The 21500-nt window shown below is 46.2% G+C and overlaps 2 protein-coding genes across 3 annotated transcripts; both read left to right on the top strand.

Annotated features, from left to right (window-relative positions):
* Positions 1-5478: 5478 nt before the first annotated feature.
* si:ch1073-303k11.2 (leucine-rich repeat neuronal protein 4) lies at positions 5479-7929 on the top strand. Of its 2 annotated transcripts, none has more exons than XM_056291255.1 (2): positions 5479-5578; positions 6484-7929. In XM_056291255.1, exon 2 carries the CDS (start codon positions 6486-6488, stop codon positions 7296-7298), a length of 813 nt encoding a protein of 270 aa, XP_056147230.1. In that variant the 5' UTR covers positions 5479-5578; positions 6484-6485; the 3' UTR covers positions 7299-7929. The 2 variants fall into 2 exon arrangements, with proteins under 2 accessions (XP_056147230.1, XP_056147237.1); XM_056291262.1 differs by having other exon boundaries at positions 5538-5583.
* Positions 7930-9520: 1591 nt separating this feature from the next.
* On the top strand, positions 9521-17068 carry tstd1 (thiosulfate sulfurtransferase like domain containing 1). Its single transcript, XM_056291275.1, has 4 exons — positions 9521-9570; positions 14740-14865; positions 15249-15411; positions 16857-17068. The coding sequence occupies exons 1-4, from the start codon at positions 9564-9566 to the stop codon at positions 16909-16911; spliced, it is 351 nt and encodes a 116-aa protein (XP_056147250.1). The 5' UTR covers positions 9521-9563; the 3' UTR covers positions 16912-17068.
* The last annotated feature ends 4432 nt before the right edge of the window (positions 17069-21500 follow it).

Below are 21500 nucleotides of genomic sequence, written 5' to 3'. Positions count from 1 at the left end.
ATTTCATGGAGGCAAACGTGTCCTGACTGTTTAGTTTATTTAATCCAGTTTCATTTCGGTTTTGGTTTGAGACCCTGGGAGATGCTCGTGCCGGAGGGTCAGGCTGAGGAGCAGCAGCAACGTTACTCAACGCAGGTGAGAGCTTCTCGCGAGATTTTCAGGTATCGCGTTATTTCAGACAAATCAGAGCAGATTTTTTTTTTGTTCTTCCATGATAACTTTCTCAGAATTCTGGGAACATAATATCGTTAATTCAGAAAAACAGGGCAAACCTTGCTTTTTCTCACTCTTCTGTACACACATACACACGCACGCATACACACACACTGACACACGCTCACAACCATACCTTTCTGTTGTTGTGTCCATGTTTGAGCCTTTTGACGTGTAAGGAAAGACTAAAATTAACACATTTGTGCAAGATTAAATATTTGAAAGCCTTTACAAATATTTAGCTTACATATTTCCCAGGGGTTGAAAGGAAGTTGTGCGTGCATGTTTTGTTCTGTTTTGTTTTGTTTTGCTTTGTTTGTAGCGAGCAGGACTATGTAAGCATTGCGTTTAGTACAATTCCTGGTCCTGGAAACTTTACTTTGCAATTAAAACAGATTCTTTGTCAAATACTGCAGAGACTAAAGGAAAAAAATGAAAGAACTATAAAATCTTGAAAACTTTTCCCAGCCTCAGGTTTTTGGCTGTTATGTTATTTTATTTTTTTTCGTCATCACTGAGTTATCTCCTCATTATATATTCCAAACCGCTCCCCTCGGAAGAATGTAAACTTGTTTATACGGTTCTTTCTTGTGGAGTTTTCCCCTCATTCGGGTCTAGGGTCCAAGAGGGTGTTGTGTGTTGTATAATGTCATCTGTTGTTGTATACTGTACTGATTGTAAAGCCCATTGGGGCTACCTTGTGATTTTGGACTATACGAATCAATGTGACTTGACTTGACTTGACTTGGCTTGGCTTGGCTTTTCTGCAGAATTTGCATCATGTTTTTCCGTTTGTCATGGATCGGTGTTATATTTGAAGCGCCTCTATCAGCCACGTTGTCTCAGCAGAATTACACCAAGATTTAATGTTACTCCCTTTGAATCAGACAAGGATACAAACAATAGGAAGACCATGGCAACTGGATCTAAAACGGACTTGCACATCACATGGTTCCAATTACTCACTTGTAGAAAACAGGAATGTGCTTAGCTCAGTTTCTGCCTCCACACTGGTCTGGATACAAGAACGTCCCCAGGTTCCAGTATGGATCAAAGTTCATGGGGACACGGTCTATACGACTTCCTGTTGAAAGTGGAGTTCTTTTATTTCTCAGAGAGGAGTGTGGGTAGCGGGGAGAACTGGCCATTTCGTAACAGAAGTGGGATGTCCCGGGGCCCATACATTTCTTCACGTCTAAAATAGTCATGCTCTCCGGCTCTGAAATATGCAGAAATTGTGAGTGAGTCAGTCAAAAGGTTTTCAGTTGTAGCTTGGTGGGTAAAGCCCCGCCGGTTTTTTTTTTAGCCATCTTCTTTGACTCATTTAAAGAATAAGAGAAGTTACTCCTTGCCTAACAGGAAGAGAACCTGGAGTCATTAGCTGCACCGTTAATGATAACAGGCCTTCTGTGCTTCCAGTTTCGCTCCTCTGGTGAATACGAGGGCTCTTCTGTTGTTTATTTTTTTTTGGTAAGGCGTGCAGGTTGTCTGATGAATGCTTGGCATGCTCCAGCATGCTCTGAGAATGGAGCGACGTGCCTAGTCATTATCTTCCATTAATCCCTCTCTTGTGCCTCATGTCTTCTTCAGTTCCCCGTAACCACATTTGGTTGAAGAATCCGACAAATTGGCCTGAAAATGTCAGTGGAAGAAAGGGAGTGACGAGCCTGTCATAACTGGCTTGATGTCTTGTAAATGTTAAAACGGTAAATGTCCTGATGATGTTGGCCAGTTTCAACAAAACCGCCGAGAATTCGAGCGTGAGCCCTGTTACATCTTACTCGCTGCTGGTACATGTGGGCCTATTGGACAGGCATCAAAAACCGACGTACCTTGTCAGCGATAACAATCATGTTTTGCTTGTGTGTGCCTCTGGTGCTGTGCAAGGAAGGGCGTGTGTGTTCAGACATTCATCCATGTGAGCCATAGGGTTACAGTCACAAAGCCTAACCCTCTTTTCAGGTGAGCAAGGATTCATCAGTCAATGACCGACGTGACCTTATGACACGTCAGACCGAATCAGAATTAGATCAGAATCACAATCCGCTTCACACCAGGAACGTCATTTCGTGCGATGCTGACATTGGACACTTCGGCGGCACGGTGGCCCAGTGGTTAGTGCTGTGGCCTCACAGCCAGGAGGTCCTGGGTTCGAACCCCAGGCCGTCCCAGATCCTTTCTGTGTGGGGTTTGCGTGTTCTTCCCATGTCTGCGTGGGTTTCCTCCGGGTGCTCCGGTTTCCTCCCACCGTCAAAAAGACGGCATGTTAGAGTTAATACTCCTGCCTGTGCCCCTGAGCAAGGCAATGGAAAGAAGAACTGGAGTTGGTCTCCGGGCGCTGCAGCTGCCCACTGCTCCTGTACAATAGGATGGGTTAAATGCAGAGAGCAAATTTCCTTGTAAGAATACAATGACAAAATAAAGTGGCTTTCTTTCTTTCATCACAGATAACATGACACTTATCATAACCCTCCACTGGCTCCCTGTTGCTGCCCGCATCAAATTCAAAACCTTGACGTTCGCTTACACAACAGCAGCTAAAACGGCTCCCGCCTACCTGAAGTCCACTCATTCAGGTCTACACTCAGTCCCGCTCACTACGCTGTGCCAATGAAAGCCGCCGGGCACTTCTGCCACAACGGGGCCCTAAGTCACTAGCCAGACTCTTCTCTTCTGTAGTTCCCTGGTGGTGGAACCAGTTACCAAACTCCCTTCGATCTGCTGAATCCCTCTCCATCTTTAAGGAGAAGCTAAAGACTCAGCTCTTTCTCCAACACCTCTACACCTGATGGTATAAAATAAAAAAATGCACAATTTTTTTTGCTTCTATGCACCCTATGCATTGTCTTTGTGCACTGCCTGTTGACACCTACACTACCGTTCAAAAGTTTGGGATCACCCAAACAATTTCGTGTTTTCCATGAAAAGTCACACTTATTCACCACCATATGTTGTGAAATGAATAGAAAATAGAGTCAAGACATTGACAAGGTTAGAAATAATGATTTTTATTTGAAATAAGATTTTTTTTACATCAAACTTTGCTTTCGTTAAAGAATCCTCCATTTGCAGCAATTACAGCATTGCAGACCTTTGGCATTCTAGCTGTTAATTTGTTGAGGTAATCTGGAGAAATTGCACCCCACGCTTCCAGAAGCAGCTCCCACAAGTTGGATTGGTTGGATGGGCACTTCTTTGAGCAGATTGAGTTTCTGGAGCATCACATTTGTGGGGTCAATTAAACGCTCAAAATGGCCAGAAAAAGAGAACTTTCATCTGAAACTCGACAGTCTATTCTTGTTCTTAGAAATGAAGGCTATTCCATGCGAGAAATTGCTAAGAAATTGAAGATTTCCTACACCGGTGTGTACTACTCCCTTCAGAGGACAGCACAAACAGGCTCTAACAGGTACTATTTAATGAAGATGCCAGTTGGGGACCTGTGAGGCGTCTGTTTCTCAAACTAGAGACTCTAATGTACTTAACTTCTTGCTCAGTTGTGCAACGCGGCCTCCCACTTCTTTTTCTACTCTGGTTAGAGCCTGTTTGTGCTGGAAACCTGGAAAACAGATTACACCGCGCAAACACTTTGAAAAATTACGGGGTGAAGGTGTTTACGCTCATACTCAGGTATGAGCACACACAACAAATATGTGCCTTGCTCTCCCGTTTTCATACCGCTCCACATCAACACATACAATCTTAAAAAGACGACGTGATTCATGGACCTCTCACCACACTGACATACAGACTCGCATCACAAGTTGGCACATGTCCAGGTGATCCCGTGTTAAATACACACAGACAACATGGATATAAGATTATCATTTTTATGACAGAGGATCTACTCTGTAATAATTGTTATTCACGTATGTGACTAATGAAAGCTGGTTATTAGCTCAGGGGAAGACTTGATCATCGTGACTAATGAAAGCTGGTTGTTAGCTCAGGGGAAGACTTGATCATCAGGATGCCGTGAACTCTCATCGAGCTCAGAATTTCATGAAGATGAACGAGCCGGGTGAGATACTGCATGGCGTAAATTGCTGGTTTATACTGCAATAGGCTAACATGGCCGTGGAAGCACACTGAAAGAGTTACTTGCGTGTTCAACAGTGAAAGGAAGCGATGAGTTTGAGCTTACAGCTCAGTTCAGCAACCACATTGTTATGTGCTGCAGGTTGGCGGTCCCTCTTTTCAGGTCAAGTGAAGTCACTGCTGAGAAAGCATGGAGACAAGTCACCGTGGCCGTGGAGTTTGGTCTGATTTTAGGAAGAGACAGTCAATCAGAATGGTATTGACTCACCGCACCAGTGGTTTCAAGGTTGCGCTGGGGGGGGGGGGAGGGGGGGTCCTTCTTTTTTTATATACATAACTTGGAAAAGTAGGTGGTTTTAGAAGTTGAGATTGAATGGCATAAACTGGGAAGCAGGAGGGGGGGAGAGGCTGATCCCTGCTGCGGTTCTCCTCGGCTTGTCTCTGCGATGCGGGCACTTCGAACAAGCAGTAACTTGTTGCTGTTGCCAGCTCTACCCTCTTGAGAGGAGAAAAGGCCCCGTCCCCCCCCCCCTTCCCTATCATTCCTGTCACAACGGGGGGGGGGGTACGGAGCCAGCGGGGGTTGATAGTAAACATACAGCACGCATTCCTCCGTGTTCGTCATACTCGGATAAGTACACCGACTCTTGAAGATGTGTGTTGCTCAAAGGATCGAAACGACCACATTTTAGAGCCCCCCCCCACACACACACACACGCACGCAGCTTCACGTGCAGGTATTAATATAATCTGATAATCAAAAACAAACACCGACTGATTATACGAACGCACGCAACAGGCACAAGCTTGCCTCTGCTAACGACATTAATATGCAGCGCAGCACTCAGACGAACACACACACACACACACACACACACACACACACACACACACACACACACACACACACACACACACACACACACACACACACACCCCCTCTCTCTCCCTCTCTCTGAAAGAACTATAAAAGAACAATGGGGCGGGCGAGGGCAACAAGAGGAGGAAAAAAGTGTTCTGGAGAGAGCGCGCGCACCAGGGGGAGAGCGAGAGAGAGAGCGAGAGCGAGCGAGCGAGAGAGCGAGAGCGAGAGAGCGAGAGCGAGAGAGCGAGAGAGAGTGAGAGAGAGCGAAAGAGAGCGAGAGCGAGAGAGAGATTGGCACAGTGGGGGAAAGAAAATGAGGGGGTGTTAAGGAGGAGGAGAGACTCCGGTGGGAAACTGAATAAGACTGCGAGGCGAGAAGAGCGGACAAGGAGAGCGGACAAAGTGAAAGGGGGGAGAAAAGAGCGAGAAGACTTCGTATTGCCACCCATCCCTCGCCGGCAGGTACGGTAAGCCACTCACAGACACTCTCTTCCTTCTCTTCTCATCCAGACCCGGCGTTAAGAGCTCGCTAGCGGGGGACGTGCTCAGCAGCAGGAGTTAGGGGTGAAAAAGCGAAAGCCGCTCTTCCCTAAAAGGAGGGAAAGTTATGTGAATGGGGTCCGGGTTCGGGTCCCCACAGAGTTTAAGCTGGCTTGGCGCCAATAAAGTTCTCGTAGGGGCCACTTCTTCCAGCACGTCTTTTTCCTTCCTTTCTTTGTGGCTCATCATCCAACGGAGTTGAATCAAGTGCAACTGTACTTGGTATTGTAACGAATTCGGGGGGCAGTTTGGGAGACCGTCGCCATGGCCGGGACGCGAACCTGTGTCTCCCGCTCCGCAAGCGACAACGTTAACCAGTCGACTAAAGGGTCCGACCCCTTAATCAAGGACCAACGTGTCTACTTAGCCATGCACGTTACAGTATATATATCCGGATACATACCAAGTCCAGTTGCACTTGATTCAGCTCCTTTGGATAACCATGACCTGGATGAAGGAGAACATTCACAGGCATTTTGTGGCTCGTTGTTATCTTGGAAACCTCGGAGTGAACCCATCAGAAGCTGCCTGCTCCACCTCAAAACACGCCAAGCGGGCATATTCACCTGCCACATATCAGAAACGTTTACCCCTTTCTGTTGTAAAATAGCCTTTTCCGTTTATAAACAGTGTCTCGTTGGGTTGGGACATCTACACATAGACGCGAAGGTTACACACAATGGCGACAAGTAGAATCAAAAGAGACTTGTTTAGAGTGGTGAATGCGGTTTCTGCAACGCCGAGGGGCTTAATTTCTGGATGCGGCATATTTACACTGCCATGACTAAAGTTTTCAGCGATCGATTTTGTGTCATTTCCATCCACAGAGATGACGTCACTGTGCAAGAACCTGGCAGTGCTCCTACTGCTCGTGTCCTCCGACTCCTTCCTCCGTTCTGCTTCTCCGTACCCCCGCCAGCTCCTCTTTACTCACGCCGCGTCCACTTCCCCTCCCGTCACGCACAAAAGGATCATGTTTGTGATGGATGTGGGCGACGACGACGACTATGACGACGACTACTCAGACGGCCACAGCTCTCCCACCAGCGCTTCGCCCTCTAAAAACCACACCCCGCTCCTCCAAGACCGAAAGCCCTGCCACTATGACTCCTGCGAGGAGAACCATGGGCCGTGCGAGCACCTCTCAGCCCAGACCGGGTGCCTCTGCCCCGGCTTGAGTGGAGATGACATACCCCCTCACCCTCCACGCCTGAAGGGGTTGGTGCCGGTCAGCGATGGGGACAGCAAAGAGAAGGTAGAGATCCAGTGGTGCGCCCCTTCCTCGGTGGTATCTGGGTACAGGGTGATGGTCGAGGGGCATTCAGGAGGACCCCTGCAGTTTGGGGAGGCATCACGACGGGGTACGGTCGAGTCCTTGGAGGTTGGCGCCAAGGTGTGTGTGGAGGCGGTGAATAAGGCCGGACACAGTATGCGCTCCGACTTCTCCTGTCTACGGTACAATCCCTCCAAGTCCTCCAGGCTCGAGCTGAGCGCCGGGGTCATAGCAGGGGGGGTAGCGTTCCTCCTACTCCTTTTCATAGCGGCCTTCATCCTCTGGAAGCGCAAGATGTGTCAAAAAGCCACGAGCGACTCCGCCGAGGGGCACAGGAACCCCTCTTACAGCACAGAGGGACCGCTTTAAACCCAAAACAGGGGCGCCACGGACAAGGCCAAGAGCGATTGGACCGGCTCCAGGGCAGAGTCAGGCTGACCAGGGAACGGATCTCAGAAACTCACAGGGAATGGTTTTATGGTGTGAATCATACAATCGCTGTCTAATTTTAACGTTAGAAAAGGAAGCTGGGAGTTTGTGGATTGACAGTAATACAGAATTTGGGAGTTTGTGGATTAACAGTAATACAGAACTTGGAAGTTTGTGGATTAACAGTAATACAGAACTTGGGAGTTTGTGGATTAACAGTAATAAATAGCTAACAGTGAGGAGGAACTACAGGTTTATTTGCAGGCAAAAAAATCTGTAGGTAGCCTACATGACGGGGGTATCAATGCTAAGGTAGATTGTAAATATGAATCTTTTAGATAAACTGTCATAAACTTTAGTAATAAAGTAAAACTTTTTTTAAAGTGTTCTCTCAATCTGTCTTCCATGGAAATTAACTGGATTTTTGTTGCAACGAGACATTTACGACTGCTGCACCAGGCGGTGCAGCCAGGACTGCAAGCTTTGGCACGTGGACACCGTTTCTTGGACTACCGTGATCAATAACACGTGCTGGATGATTAAATCCTTCATGACAAATAAAATGAGAAGTTTCCTTTCAGTTGTTACATAAATTATAGCCTGCAAATCATTACCTCCGGAGATAAAAACCAAAACAAAGCAAAAACATCAGGTCCCTTTGCTCTTTCTGTGGCTCTCGGCCTCCAGGCCTGGGCGATACGGACAAAATCAAATATCACGATATTTTTTGACCAAATACCTCAAAATTTTGGCAATATTCTAGATGACTATTGGTGCTCTCACAAAATAGTTACACAGTTTTGGTAAACGCTCGTTAGTAATGTGGATATGACGTCCAAACAGGTAGAGACAAATAGTATAACACCCAGAACAGACAGTTGCATCTCTTTACTGTAATCCAGCCTTCCAACCCAGGAAAAAGACAACACTTACGTCATATCATGATATCCCAAATCCCAGATGATATCTAGTCTTACATCACAATATCGATATAAAATCAATATGTTACCCAGTTCATCTCTTTTGGCTTTGCACCTTCTCCGATCTATTGTAGAGGCTCCAGCCGGGGCTCCCTGGCATAGAGTCAGGAATCAGTTTATTTGTCATTTCACACACACACACATATATATATATATGACATTAATATGCAGTGCAGCACTCAGACGAACACACACACACGGAAAGATCTAAAGGAACAATGGGGCGGGTGAGAGCAACAAGAAGAGAAAAAGTGTTCTGGAGAGAGCGCGTGCACCAGGGAGACAGACAGACAGACAGACAGACAGACAGACGGTTGATGAGGGTGGAGCGACCTATTCAAGACAAAAAAAGACTTGAAAATTGCCAGAAACCAAATCTTTTCAGAAAGATAGAAAACAGGTGTCCATTGAAAAGCCTTGCAGGGGAACGTGCTACGCAGATCTACCCCCCCCCCCCACAGCCCTTCTCTGGCTGTGGCGTCTGGCTCTAGTCCACGTCCTCATTTGCAGTATGGAACCAATTTATCTGTCCTGTGTTAATTAGCTTAAGTCGGGACAGCTGGTCTGCATGCTCGCTGTGCCATAAGCATATTTCTAGCTTCGTTGTTGACTCTGTTTACCCCGATTGTGTGTTGTAATGGGGGGGGGGTGTTCTGTTCAGAGTCTGATAGCCACACAGGAAAGAGAAAGAACATTTTATTACTAATTAGATTATTTTCCCAGCATAAAATCAACATTTTTAAAGGGAGATCCATATTTTTTTGGTAATCAAGAAAGAGTACAGTAATACCACGCGTTAGCGGGAGTACATTAATAGCATAGTGCAGACATACTACTTCTGTAATAGCTGTGAAATCTGTTAATACGTTGTCAGTTTAAGTTAATTTAATTGTAAGTTGGCACATTTTATTTGTTTGTTTACGCGCGCGCGCACACACACACACACACACACACACACACACACACACACACACACACACACACACACACACACACACAGGCTATTTGGCTCTATTGCTCTACTGTATTTTCAAACGTAATTTAACTTCTAAAAGGAACGGCGAAGTCAGGCGCTTGATTTGATAGGCTACAAATCTAAGTCAATCTACTAAGCACCGCCTTCCTCGGGACTGTAAGCCAATCGTTTGACAGGAAACGCCGCAATGGGGGGAAAAGGTCTTCTTCCGCGGCCGTGCCGGGTTACGCACGCGCGCTCCTCAGCAGGATGGCAGGTGAGTTCGTTGGTTGTGTAAGGATCCTTTCCGGTTATTGTTGCCGGACGAGACGAGGACTTTATCTATGGGATGTAGAACTATTTACGAAATCATTTCAGTTAGTGTACGTTTGTGGTACTATAGCCTTATGACGTCTACGTTGTCTGAGCCAAAGTGTGGCAACAGGTAGGCATGCAAAGAAAGCAGACCGGTCTTCATTGACACGTATTTCGGTCTCGCAAAAACGTGTCCTCTGACACGTACGTGTTGTGTTGGAAATAAGTTGTACATGTAAAAGTGTAGGAGAATATATCTTGGTAGAACGTTCCTTTGCACTCTCTCTCTCTCTCTCTCTCTCTCTCTCTCTCTCTCTCTCTCTCTCTCTCTCTCTCTCTCTCTCTCTCTCTCTCTCTCTCTCTCTCTCTCTCTCACACACACACACACACATTATTATATTAAGAATCGCTCAGCATTAAAAAAAACCGCTGCATAGTTAATTCTCTAGGGCACAGCAGTTATTTCTCACCACGGATGACTGCAAAATATTAAACGTGGGTTTTGGCAAAAAGCATCCCGTCCTTCCACTAAGTTCTACACCCAAAGAGGCCCAAAGAAAATATACTGGGTTAGGGGTTTTCTGTCCCAAACGAGGCAAAAAAAATTCCATTGTTTTTCCTTTCCCACTCATTTTCTTTATCTGCAATTTCTTGGAGGAAAAAATGTGGAGGAGACCATCAGAGGGAAAAGATAATAATAATGGTAATAACACATCTTATTTGTGGGCGCCTTTCACAGCACTCAAGGACACCTTGCAGAACACGGTTAAAAAAAACAAAAACAAGAAGCACTGTGTCAATGCTGCTTTAAGATGGAGCGACTGGGTAGCCACAGATGTAGCCACACCACGTGTCAATGTAATCTCACATGGATGTGTCTCCTCAGAAGATAACTTCTTTTTTTAAATAACTGATCAAGTTTCAAGTGAATTTTGAAGTTATACAGGTAGTCCCCGGGTTACGAACGAGTTCGGTTTTTGTGTCTGTTCCTATATGTCGAATCTGTATGCAAGTCGGAACAGTTACGTACAGTTCACATCTAGCGTCAATTAGTCAAATGTTTGTCTTAGTATATAGTTATTATCTACTACTACTAATACTACTACTGCTACTACTACTTTTGCTGTTCCCGTTAGGGGTCGCCACAGTGGATCATCCGTTTCCATCTCTTCCTGTCCTCTGCATCTTCCTCTGTCACACCAGCCACCTGCATGTCCTCCCTCACCACATCCATAAACCTCCTCTTTGGCCTTCCTCTTTTCCTCTTCCCTGGCAGCTCCATATTCAGCATCCTTCCCCCAATATACCCAGCATCTCTCCTCCACACATGTCCAAACCATCTCAATCTCGCCTCTCTTGCTTTGTCTCCAGACCGTCCAACCTGAGCTGTCCCTCTAATATACTCGTTCCTAATCCTGTCCTTCTTCATCACTCCCAATTAAAATCTTAGCATCTTCAACTCTGCCACCTCCAGCTCCGCCCCCTGTCTTCTCATCAGTGCCACTGTCTCCAAACCATATAACATAGCTGGTCTCACTACCATCTTGTAAACCTTCCCTTTAACTCTTGCTGGTACCCTTCTGTCGCAAATCCCTCCTGACACCCTTCTCCACCCACTCCACCCTGCCTGCACTCTCTTCTTCACCTCTCTTCTGCGCTCCCCGTTACTTTGGACAGTTGACCCCAAGTATTTAAACTCATACACCTTCGTCACCTCTACTCCTTGCATCTAACCCGGGCCTCGACCGATATAGTATATATTTCACCTAAAAAATCATAAACAATAAGTCAAGACAAGTCAAGTCGGTTTTATTTTTCCCAAGAGGGGCAATTGTTGTGTAGCAGCGGCAACATTTAAACACACAAACACTCTACAGAACACATAAGGCAAATAAATACAACATGTAGTGAGGAGAACAAAGCCAACGAAAAGCAATGCAACAGTAAACAGTGTTAACAGTGCTTATCAAGGTGGAGCTGGTGTTACCTCTTAATGTTGGAGTTTAGCAGTGAATTGGCTGAGGGAATGAAGGAGTGTTTGTATCTATTGGTTTTGACTGCTGGGGATTTGAAGCGGAAACCAGAAGGCAAGGTCTGAAACTCTAGGTGCAGGGGGTGGTGCTGTCAGACAAGGTGGATTCTGCTTTCCTTTACATCTGCTTGTTATATAAATCAGACAGACTTTTCTGTTGGGTACCTGTGGTACTACTATAGACCTTGATGACCTTTGTTAGTGCATTTTCTGTTTAAGATTGAGAGAGGCATACCAACCGATAAGAGAAAAAGTAATAACCGACTCAATAGAAGATCTGTAGAACAAAGTCATCAAGGAGCTGTCGACACCGAACTAAGCCAGCTTCCTCAGACAAAAAAAGGTGCTGCTGGCTTTTTTTTTTGCATAGGAAATTGGTATTACAATCAAAGTTCAGCTTGTTATTAATTATAGTGTCCAAGTACTTGTGTGACTCAACAACTTCAACCTCATGATCATGATAATACAGTAATAATAATAAATGTAACTACAGTACAGTATTTATTTATTTGTTTATTTTTCTCCCCGATTGTATCCGGCCAATTAGCCCACTCTTCCGAGCCGTCCCGGTCGCTGCTCCACCCCCTCTGCCGATCCGGGGAGGGCTGCAGGCTACCACATGCCTCCTCCGATACATGTGGAGTCGCCAGCCGCTTCTTTTCACCTGACAATGAGGAGTTTTACCAGGGGGACGTAGCGCGTGGGAGGCTCACGCTACCTCCAGCCCCCCCCCCCCCAAACATGCGCCCCGACCGACCAGAGGAGGCACTGGTGCAGCGACCAGGACACATACCCACATCCGGCTTCCCACCCGCAGACACGGCCAATTGTGTCTGTAGGGATCAGAATCAGAATCGGAATACTGTTGCTCCCCGAATTCGCTACAATACTTTATTCATCCCTTAGGGGAAATTGGGTTCTATTACAGACACTCACACTCTAGTAAGGAAAAAAAACTAAAAACTAACAAGATACAAGATAACAAGAAAATAGAAACAAGAAAAACAGAAACAAATAGAAATAAAAGATGAAATAGAAACAAGATATAGAACAAAATATATAAACAAGCCTGGTGCACGTAACACCCTAGCTCTACTGCACTACCGCAGCGCAAAACAAACAGCACAAACAAAACCCGACAGGGTAAAACAAGTCGAAGGGCCAGTCTGACGACCATTAACTCCGAGTGTCTTGACACTCTGAGGGAGGAGTTGTAGAGTTTGATGGCAGGAATGACCTCCTGTGGCGCTCTGTAGTGCATTTCGGTAGAACGAGTCTATTACTAAAAGTACTCCAGTGCCCGACCAGCACGTCATGGAGTGGGTTTGGAGACATTGTCCATGATGGCACATAACTTCAACAGCGTCCTCCTCTCAGAAAACGCCGCCAGAGAATCCGGTTCCACCCCCACAACGTCACCGGCCTTGCGGATCAGTTTATTGAGCCTGTTTTTGCATCCGCAATCCTCAACCTGCTGCCCCAACACACAACAGCAAACCGGAGAGCACTGGCCACCACAGACTCACACCACATCCTGAGCATTGTCTGGCAGATTTTGAAGGACCTCGGCCTCCTCAAAAAGCGGAAACAGCTCTGTGACGCCCGACCAAGCCGGAGGCAACACGGGGATTCTATCCGCCAATCCCTATGTTGGTAGGAAACAGAATAGACCACCATGCTACCCGGACACCCCTACAGTACAGTATTTATAATTTAAAGATAGAATGTGTGTTTTGGTATAAAAAACATCAATTAGTCAAATATTTGTAGTCTATATTGTATTGTACTAAAAAACACACTTCAAAACGTAAACAGAGTGTTGCTTTATTCATGGCTGTGGTTGGCCACAGCCACGCCGTACAGACCGCCATTACACCCGACTCACAGGTCGTCTCTCTCTCCAAAGACCCGACCCACTAACCCTTGACCCAGCAACAGTGTACACCCCCCCCCAGAACAGCAAAACATCTGCCCCAACTATGTACAACTAACACTTATACCCCCCCCCATGAAGCTGAACACACTACAATATTTTACCTAAAACATCTTAAGCATAATAATGCAGTAATAATAAAAAAGTATTTATAATTGAGAGAGAGAATGTAGGTGTGAAAAACATTAAAGAAACATTTCATTACGAGGGTAAACACAGGAACATTTTTTATATTAATGTATTTCTAGTTTTCCCCTTATCCCACCCGATTAACCCAATGGCATACGGCCGGAACACTTGTCGAATAACTCCCCTGGCTCACGTTTCCACAGGAAGGAGATAGTCGTAACGCCAGCTTCCTTCAAACTCGTGTCGGCTGCTCTCGCGATTTTACATGCTGAAGCCTCGCATGGATCGCATCACCTTCAGGCCGCGAAGGAGACGTAGGGAGAATGCTTTCGGTTGCAAGCGCCCGGATGGGCCAGAGGGGTCGCTGGAGAACGACGAGTTCCCAAACACTACACCGATCTACACCCACTATCTTTCGTGTAAGGATGGCCTAATGAATGCCTTACCCCATGGATGCTCTGGCCGTGACCGGTTATGGTGAGTACTGGGATACGAACCTCCCAGCCACATGACGAGTGGACTGCAAGAACGGCGGTTTAGTCCGCTCAGCCACCAGAGTGGACTTCTGAACTGCTTTTCCCCAACGATGTGAAGGACAGTGTTGAGAAATCATCTGCATGGTTTGCTCTAGAGGTGACTAAAGCTACTCTACATACCACTACTCCTAATTTCCAACCATGCACATCCTGTTTGATCTGAAAGGGCATGTGAGCACCATCAGGGAAATATCTTCTGGAATGGAATGTGTCCTGTGAGTCAGTGGTTTTTCAATGTTGCTGTTTCTACCCCAGTGTACAGGTTGTGTCATAAAATTCCCTAGGTATCATACCACAGGCTTACAAAACAAACATGGCCTAACGTGTAAACAATAACCGACTCTGCAAAGAAGTCTGGTCCACACTGAAATCTTGTGCCGGGAGGGTCTCTTAATCAGTTGCAGCCTTATCTCTCCTAAATTTCATTGTGGATTTAAAAGAAAAAAAGGGTTCTTGAGTTCTGCCAAACCTAACTCGTTTTTGCCCTTTCTCCATTACCAGACAAGGAAATCTCTTATGCAGATCTCAAGGCCCTCCTGGGAAAGAGCCAGAGCCTTCTGGTGGTTGATGTCCGCTCTAAAGAGGAAGTGGATAGGGGACACATAACAGGATCCATCCACATCCCTGGTGAGCTCTACTCACAATCAATTATATGACAGAGAAGATGGTTTATTATTTTTCATTAATTTTCTTCTTTTTCATAGTTTTTCATTTTTAAATCATGTTAATTGTCTTGTGCTTAAAGACTGAAGCCCTCATGAATGTGAAGTGTACGCTTCATTGGGGTACTGGAAATATTTACAGCTAACATTGAAGTAAGACTATTGTCCACATTATAAATGTTTCAGAATAACCTTTTTTTTACAACTCGTTATTCTTTCTGTACACACTCTCTTCCTTCCTTGCTTCTCTCTTTCATTCCCTCACTTCCTCTTTCCTTATTTTCTTGCTTCATCTACTTTCTAATTCTTTGGTTCCCACCATACTATCTTACCTCACTAAATCCCTAGTTGATACAGTGGAGAGTGCTCTTGCATTGGACCCTGAAGAGTTCAAGACTAAATATGGGGTGACCAAACCACCGCTGGATGCCCCAGAGCTGGTCTTTCACTGTCAGATGGGCAGGCGAGGAGGAGTGGCCACTGACAAGGCCCACGACCTGGGATTTCTGAAGTAAATAAATGATCAGTTACTGTGCTTAATACACACATCTTAGGGGTGGGCGATGTGCAAAAATATCATATCACGATATTTTTCAGGCAGGATCACGATCCACGATCTTGTCACGATTCTTTCTCATGTTGATTTTTAAAACTATTTTGCAAGTTGCTAAACAGTATAGCCAAACTAATTTCCCTATTTAAAAAAAAAAGCCCTACAAGATAACGAAACCTAGAAGAAAAAAGAATAAAACAGAGCACTTTTGGCCTGGTAAAATGTCACTGCATCAGTTACTGTTTTCCAGCGCTTACTTGTCCCGTCATACGGCGTGCCTTTCTCAAATGCCGTCATTAGAGTTGTTGGCTGGGGCAAGCCCTTCAAACGCGAATGTGCTTGACTGTCTGACTGAGTGATCAGTTTGACACGATTGGACCGCTGGATCAGGTGACCAACGACGGTCTCAGCTAGCAGCAACCAACGATATCACTGAAGTTACACGATTGGTCGGCCGACCAATGACATCGCTGATAAACACGGAAGTGGGAGCCTCTCTATTAGCTGGGAACCAGCACAGCTGTTCGCACGCTAACTAACATAATATATTCCCTCCGGCTTGGTCGGATGGGGAAGCCAGATGTGTGTGTGTGTGTCCTGGTCGCTGCTCTAGCGCCACCTTTGGTCGGTCGGGGCGCCTGTTCAGGGGGGAGGGGGAACTGGGGGGAATAGCGTTATCCTCCCACGCGCCACGTCCCCCTGGCGAAACTCCTCACTGTCAGGTGAAAAGAAGCGGCTGGCGACTCCACGTGTATCGGAGGAGGCACGTGGTAGTCTGCAGCCCTCCTGGGATCGGCATAGGGGGTGAAGCAGCAACCGGGACAGCTCGGAAGAGTAGGGATTTTGGCCGGGTACAATTGGGGAGAAAAAAAAGGGGGGGGGGCGGAAATGTCTTGTCACGATCTTAAACGTTCACGATCTTAAAATGTCTTGGGCCGGCGTGGCTCAGGAGGTAGAGCGGGTCTTCCAGTAATCAAAAAGGTCGCTGGTTCGATCCCCGGCTCCTGCAGATAGCGTGTCGAAGTGTCCTTGAGCAAGACACTGAACCCTTAAATGCTCCTGATGAGCAGGTTGGCACCTTGCATGGCAGCCTCCACCATCAGTGTATGAATGGGTGAATGTGAGGCATACACTGTAAAGCGCTTTGAGTGGTCGGTAGACTAGAAAAGCACTGTATAAATGCAGTCCATTTATGATTTAATATCCTCATATCGTGCACCCCAACAAATTAGTCTCATTGGATTTCCATGTTAAGCTAATAAACTGAAACATCAGCTTCATATGATACATAGTTTGTAAATGCCGTCTGTCTGTGTATTGTCTCATTTTGGTATTATGCAATAGCTGCGTGATAATGACGCTGCTGTGATGGTCTACTTCTTTCTGTCCTTCTCATGTTTCAGAGCACGTAACTATGCTGGCGGGTTCAAGGAGTGGTCTGAGAAAGAGGGAAGATGATCTTGCTTGGGGATGCTGCTGCGATGTGTTTTTAGCTGGTGTTTTTCCTCTTCTCACGTATTGTTCTTTTGATACCTTCTGATTGTATAAAAAGAGGTGTAGTACATCCACTGTGCTTAAAATGTTAATACATTTTCCTTGATCACTTTCATTATTACTTAATTTGTACCTGTGTGGATCATTTGTTCATGATATAATTATACACTTATCCCCTTGCATTGTACGGTAGTGACTTTTAGTACAACAAGCCACTGTGTGTAGTTTGGTTATCCGAGTGTGCATTAGCTTCTTCAATTAGTGGCTTTACTTGGCATAATGAGGTGTACAAAGCCCATTACTAATGACGATTTTTAGACATGCTTCAGAAATATATATCCATCCATCCATTATCCAAACCGCTTATCCTGCTCTCAGGGTCGCGGGGATGCTGGAGCCTATCCCAGCAGTCATTGGGCGGCAGAAGGGGAGGCACTCTGGACAGGCCGCCAGGCCAACACAGGGCATTCATACAGAGCTTTGAGTAGCAGGTCAGAAATTGACTCTAGAGTCGACCCACAGAGGGCAAGTCTGTATTGGTCTGACACATGTCGGCGTATAGTCTCAATCTGTTCAGACACAGGTGGTGGGTCTTTCAAGCGTTTGAACTCCCCGTGTGTCACAAAAGTTGGAAGGGGTTCGTCAGGTCTCTGAAAGCTATCTAGAACACCTCTCCATATCATTTCCTGGGAAGACCTTGCGGAAAAGGTCAGAGAACCGAGTCCAGGACAACAGGTGTGGTCGCATAGCTGTGAACCACTTCTTTGGTTCCTTTGCCAAAAATCTTGGCATCTCCACAAATAGCTGGGCGTCAGACAGGCCACAAGCTTCCCTATAAAGGGCCACGGCTTAAAGCCAAACTTCTGGTTGCATGCCGGCATCGCCATCAAGTCTATCTGGGAGCAGCCAAGACCGGTGCACAGATAGAAATTTATAACCTGGCTTATTTACCAGGACCATTGGGAAACCTTTCAGCAACAGTGACGTGTGTTAGTCAGTGTGTACAGTGATGATGATGATGATGTGGGTCCTTCAACCTGGCAGATGACAGGAGCACCACTGAAAGCAGAAAAGTGTGAATCCAACTCAGCCTCTGTGTAAGTTGTGCTTTAGATAACGCGTTATTTGTTTGTTTCACCGAGTTGTTTCAGCATAAATCGACAGGGCCAAGAGATGGAGAGTTCATCCACGCCTTGCAGCTTTTGTCATAAAGAGAATTCTAAAGGCCTCCTGCTCTATTGAAGTCTGTATGGGAGACTGATCAGAATCGATCGGTTTCTTTAAAAAAAAACAAACAACGTCGCGTACCCACTATACAGTTTGCACGTGAATCCCCCCCCCCTTTTCTCTCCAAATGTATCCGGACAATTACCCCACTCTTCCGAGCCGTCCCGGTCGCTGCTCCACCCCCTAGATCCGGGGAGGGCTGCAGACTACCATATGCCTCCTCCAGTACATGTGAAGTCGCCAGCCGCTTCTTTTCACCTGGCAGAGAGGAGTTTCGCCAGGGGAGGATTACGCTATTCCCCCGGCGTGATTTTTTTCCCGTACCCGTTTTCCGGGAACTCTGCCTCTGATTGGCTAGTACTCGTTGAGAGAGCGTTCACCTGGATTCCGGGTAGACCCGCCCCTACTCTATCTCTGATTGGCTAACCCTATCCCTAACCCTAACCTTAACCAACCTAATCAACGGAGGCAACGAGTACTAGCCAATCAGAGGCAGAGTTCCCGGAAAACGGGTACGGAAAAAATCACGCATTCCCAGTGCCCCCTCCCCCTTGAACAGGCGTCCCTATCGACCAGAGGAGGCGCTAGTGCAACGACCAGGACACATACCCCACATCCGGCTTCCCTTCGCTAAGGCCCGCCCCCCTTAGTTACTGTTGCTAAGTCCGTCAAGCTTTAACATTATTTTACAGTTGATAAAAGTAATTACTTACCTTGGAGCAGACCAAGCTGTGCTTGTTGATCTTTGAGGGGTTCAGCTGGATTTGAGGACGTCCACACAGCTTTATCCGCAGCCTACACTTCTCAGGGTTTGATTTTGGTTTTGGAAAGGGGAAAAACGTACATCTCCTTCCAACCTGTCCGGGTAACGAGGGTCACTGTCACACGTTGCCCCAGGCACAACGTTTAACCACAACGAGCTAAACGTCCACGAAACCGGCTCGGAAATGAAGAAAATCTGAAACTTTTGCATCGGATTCAACGGAGCGCCGCCATGAAAGTGTGGGATCTCTATCGGAGCCTGTCCTTCTTTTTTTTTTAAAGAACTTTATTAACAAAAGTGAACAAAAATAGTATACAACAATGTCAATCAACAATAGTCACATTATTAAATGTATACAACATTAACACATATATTATCATAAACATTAACATAAATACGCCAGGGGGGTTGTATAAAGTAAAACAAATAAATTACATAACTAAATATTTTGTAAATCATGAAGTGCTTATATATGTTTTTACAGCTTTTTTATTTTCACTATCAGATATTGATGAAATATCTACTACTACTACTTTCGGCTGCTCCCGTTAGGGGGCGCCACAGCGGATCATCCGTTTCCATTTCTTCCTGTCTTCTGCGTCTTCCTCTGTCACATCAGCCACCTGCATGTCTTCCCTCACCACATCCATAAACCTCCTCTTTGGCCTTCCTCTTCTCCTCTTCCCTGGCAGCTCCATATTCAGCATCCTTCTCCCAATATACTCAGCATCTCTCCTCCACACATGTCCAAGCCATCTCAATCTTGCCTCTCTTGCTTTGTCTCCAAACCGTCCAACCTGAGCTGTCCCTCTAATATAATCGTTCCTAATCCTGTCCTTCTTCGTTACTCCCAGTGAAAATCTTAGCATCTTCAACTCTACACCTCCAGCTCCGCCTCCTGTCTTTTCGTCAGTGCCACTGTCTCCAAACCATATAACATAGCTGGTCTCACAACCATCTTGTAAACTTTCCCTTTAACTCTTGCTGGTACCCTTCTGTCACAAATCACTCCTGACACACTTCTCCACCCACTCCAACCTGCCTGCACTCTCTTTTTCACCTCTCTACTGCACTCCCCGTTACTTTGGACAGTTGACCCCAAGTATTTAAACTCAGATGCCTTTGTCACCTCCACTCCTTGCATCCTGACCATTCCACTGTCCTCTCTCTCATTCACGCATAGGTATTCCGTCTTGCTCCTACTGACTTTCATTCCTCTTCTCTCCAGTGCATACCTCCACCTCTCCAGGCTCTCCTCGACCTGCACCCTACTCTCGCTACAGATCACAATGTCATCCGCGAACATCATCGTCCATGGAGACTCCTGCCTGATCTTGTCCGTCAACCTGTCCATCACCATTGCAAACAAGAAAGGGCTAAGAGCCGATCCTTGATGTAATCCCACCTCCACCTTGAACCCATCTGTCATTCCAACCGCACACCTCACCATTGTCACACTTCCCTCATACGTATCCTGCACCACTCCTACATACTTCTCTGCAACTCCTGACTTCCTCATACAATACCACACCTCCTCTCTCGGCACTCTGTCATAAGCTTTCTCTAAATCTACAAAGACACAATGCAACTCTTTCTGGCCTTCTCTATACTTCTCAATCAACATTCTCAAAGCAAACATCGCATCTGTGGTGCTCTTTCGTGGCATGAAACCATACTGCTGCTCGCTGATCGTCACCTCTCCTCTTAACCTAGCTTCTATTACTCTTTCCCAAATCTTCATGCTGTGGCTGATCAACTTTATACCTCTGTAGTTGTTACAGTTCTGCACATCGCCCTTGTTCTTGAAAATCGGTACCAGTATGCTTCTTCTCCACTCCTCAGGCATCCTCTCACTTTCCAGGATTGTGTTAAACAATCTAGTTAGAAACTCCACTGCCATCTCTCCTAAACATCTCCATGCCTCCACAGGTATGTCATCAGGACCAACTGCCTTTCCATTCTTCATCCTCTTCATAGCTGCCCTCACTTCCTCCTTGCTAATCCGCTGAACTTCCTGATTCACTATCCCTACATCATCCAACCTTCTCTCTCTCTCATTTTCTTCATTCATCAGCCCCTCAAAGTATTCCTTCCACCTTCTTAGCACACTCTCCTCGCTTGTCAGCACATTTCCATCTCTATCCTTGATCGCCCTAACTTGCTGCACATCCTTTGCAGCTTGGTCCCTCTGTCTAGCCAATCGGTACAAGTCCTTTTCTCCTTCCTTAGTGTCTAACCTGTCATACAACTCACCATACGCCTTTTCCTTTGCCTTTGCCACCTCTCTCTTTGCTTTACGCTGCATCTCCTTGTACTCCTGTCTACTTTCTTCATCTCTCTGACTATCCCACTTCTTCTTTGCCAACCTTTTCCTCTGTATAATTTGCTGTACTTCCTCATTCCACCACCAAGTCTCCTTGTCTTCCTTCCTCTGTCCTGATGACATACCAAGTACCTTCCTAGCTGTCTCCCTCACTATTTCTGCAGTGGTTTTCCAGCCATCTGGCAACTCTTCACTACCACCCAGTGCCTGTCTTAACTCCTGCCTGAACTCCACACAACA

Source organism: Lampris incognitus, chromosome 1, assembly GCF_029633865.1.
Source record: "Lampris incognitus isolate fLamInc1 chromosome 1, fLamInc1.hap2, whole genome shotgun sequence".
Classification (NCBI taxonomy): domain Eukaryota; kingdom Metazoa; phylum Chordata; class Actinopteri; order Lampriformes; family Lampridae; genus Lampris; species Lampris incognitus.
Note: the sequence above shows the minus strand (reverse complement) of the source record. Positions and strands in the feature narration are given on the sequence as shown.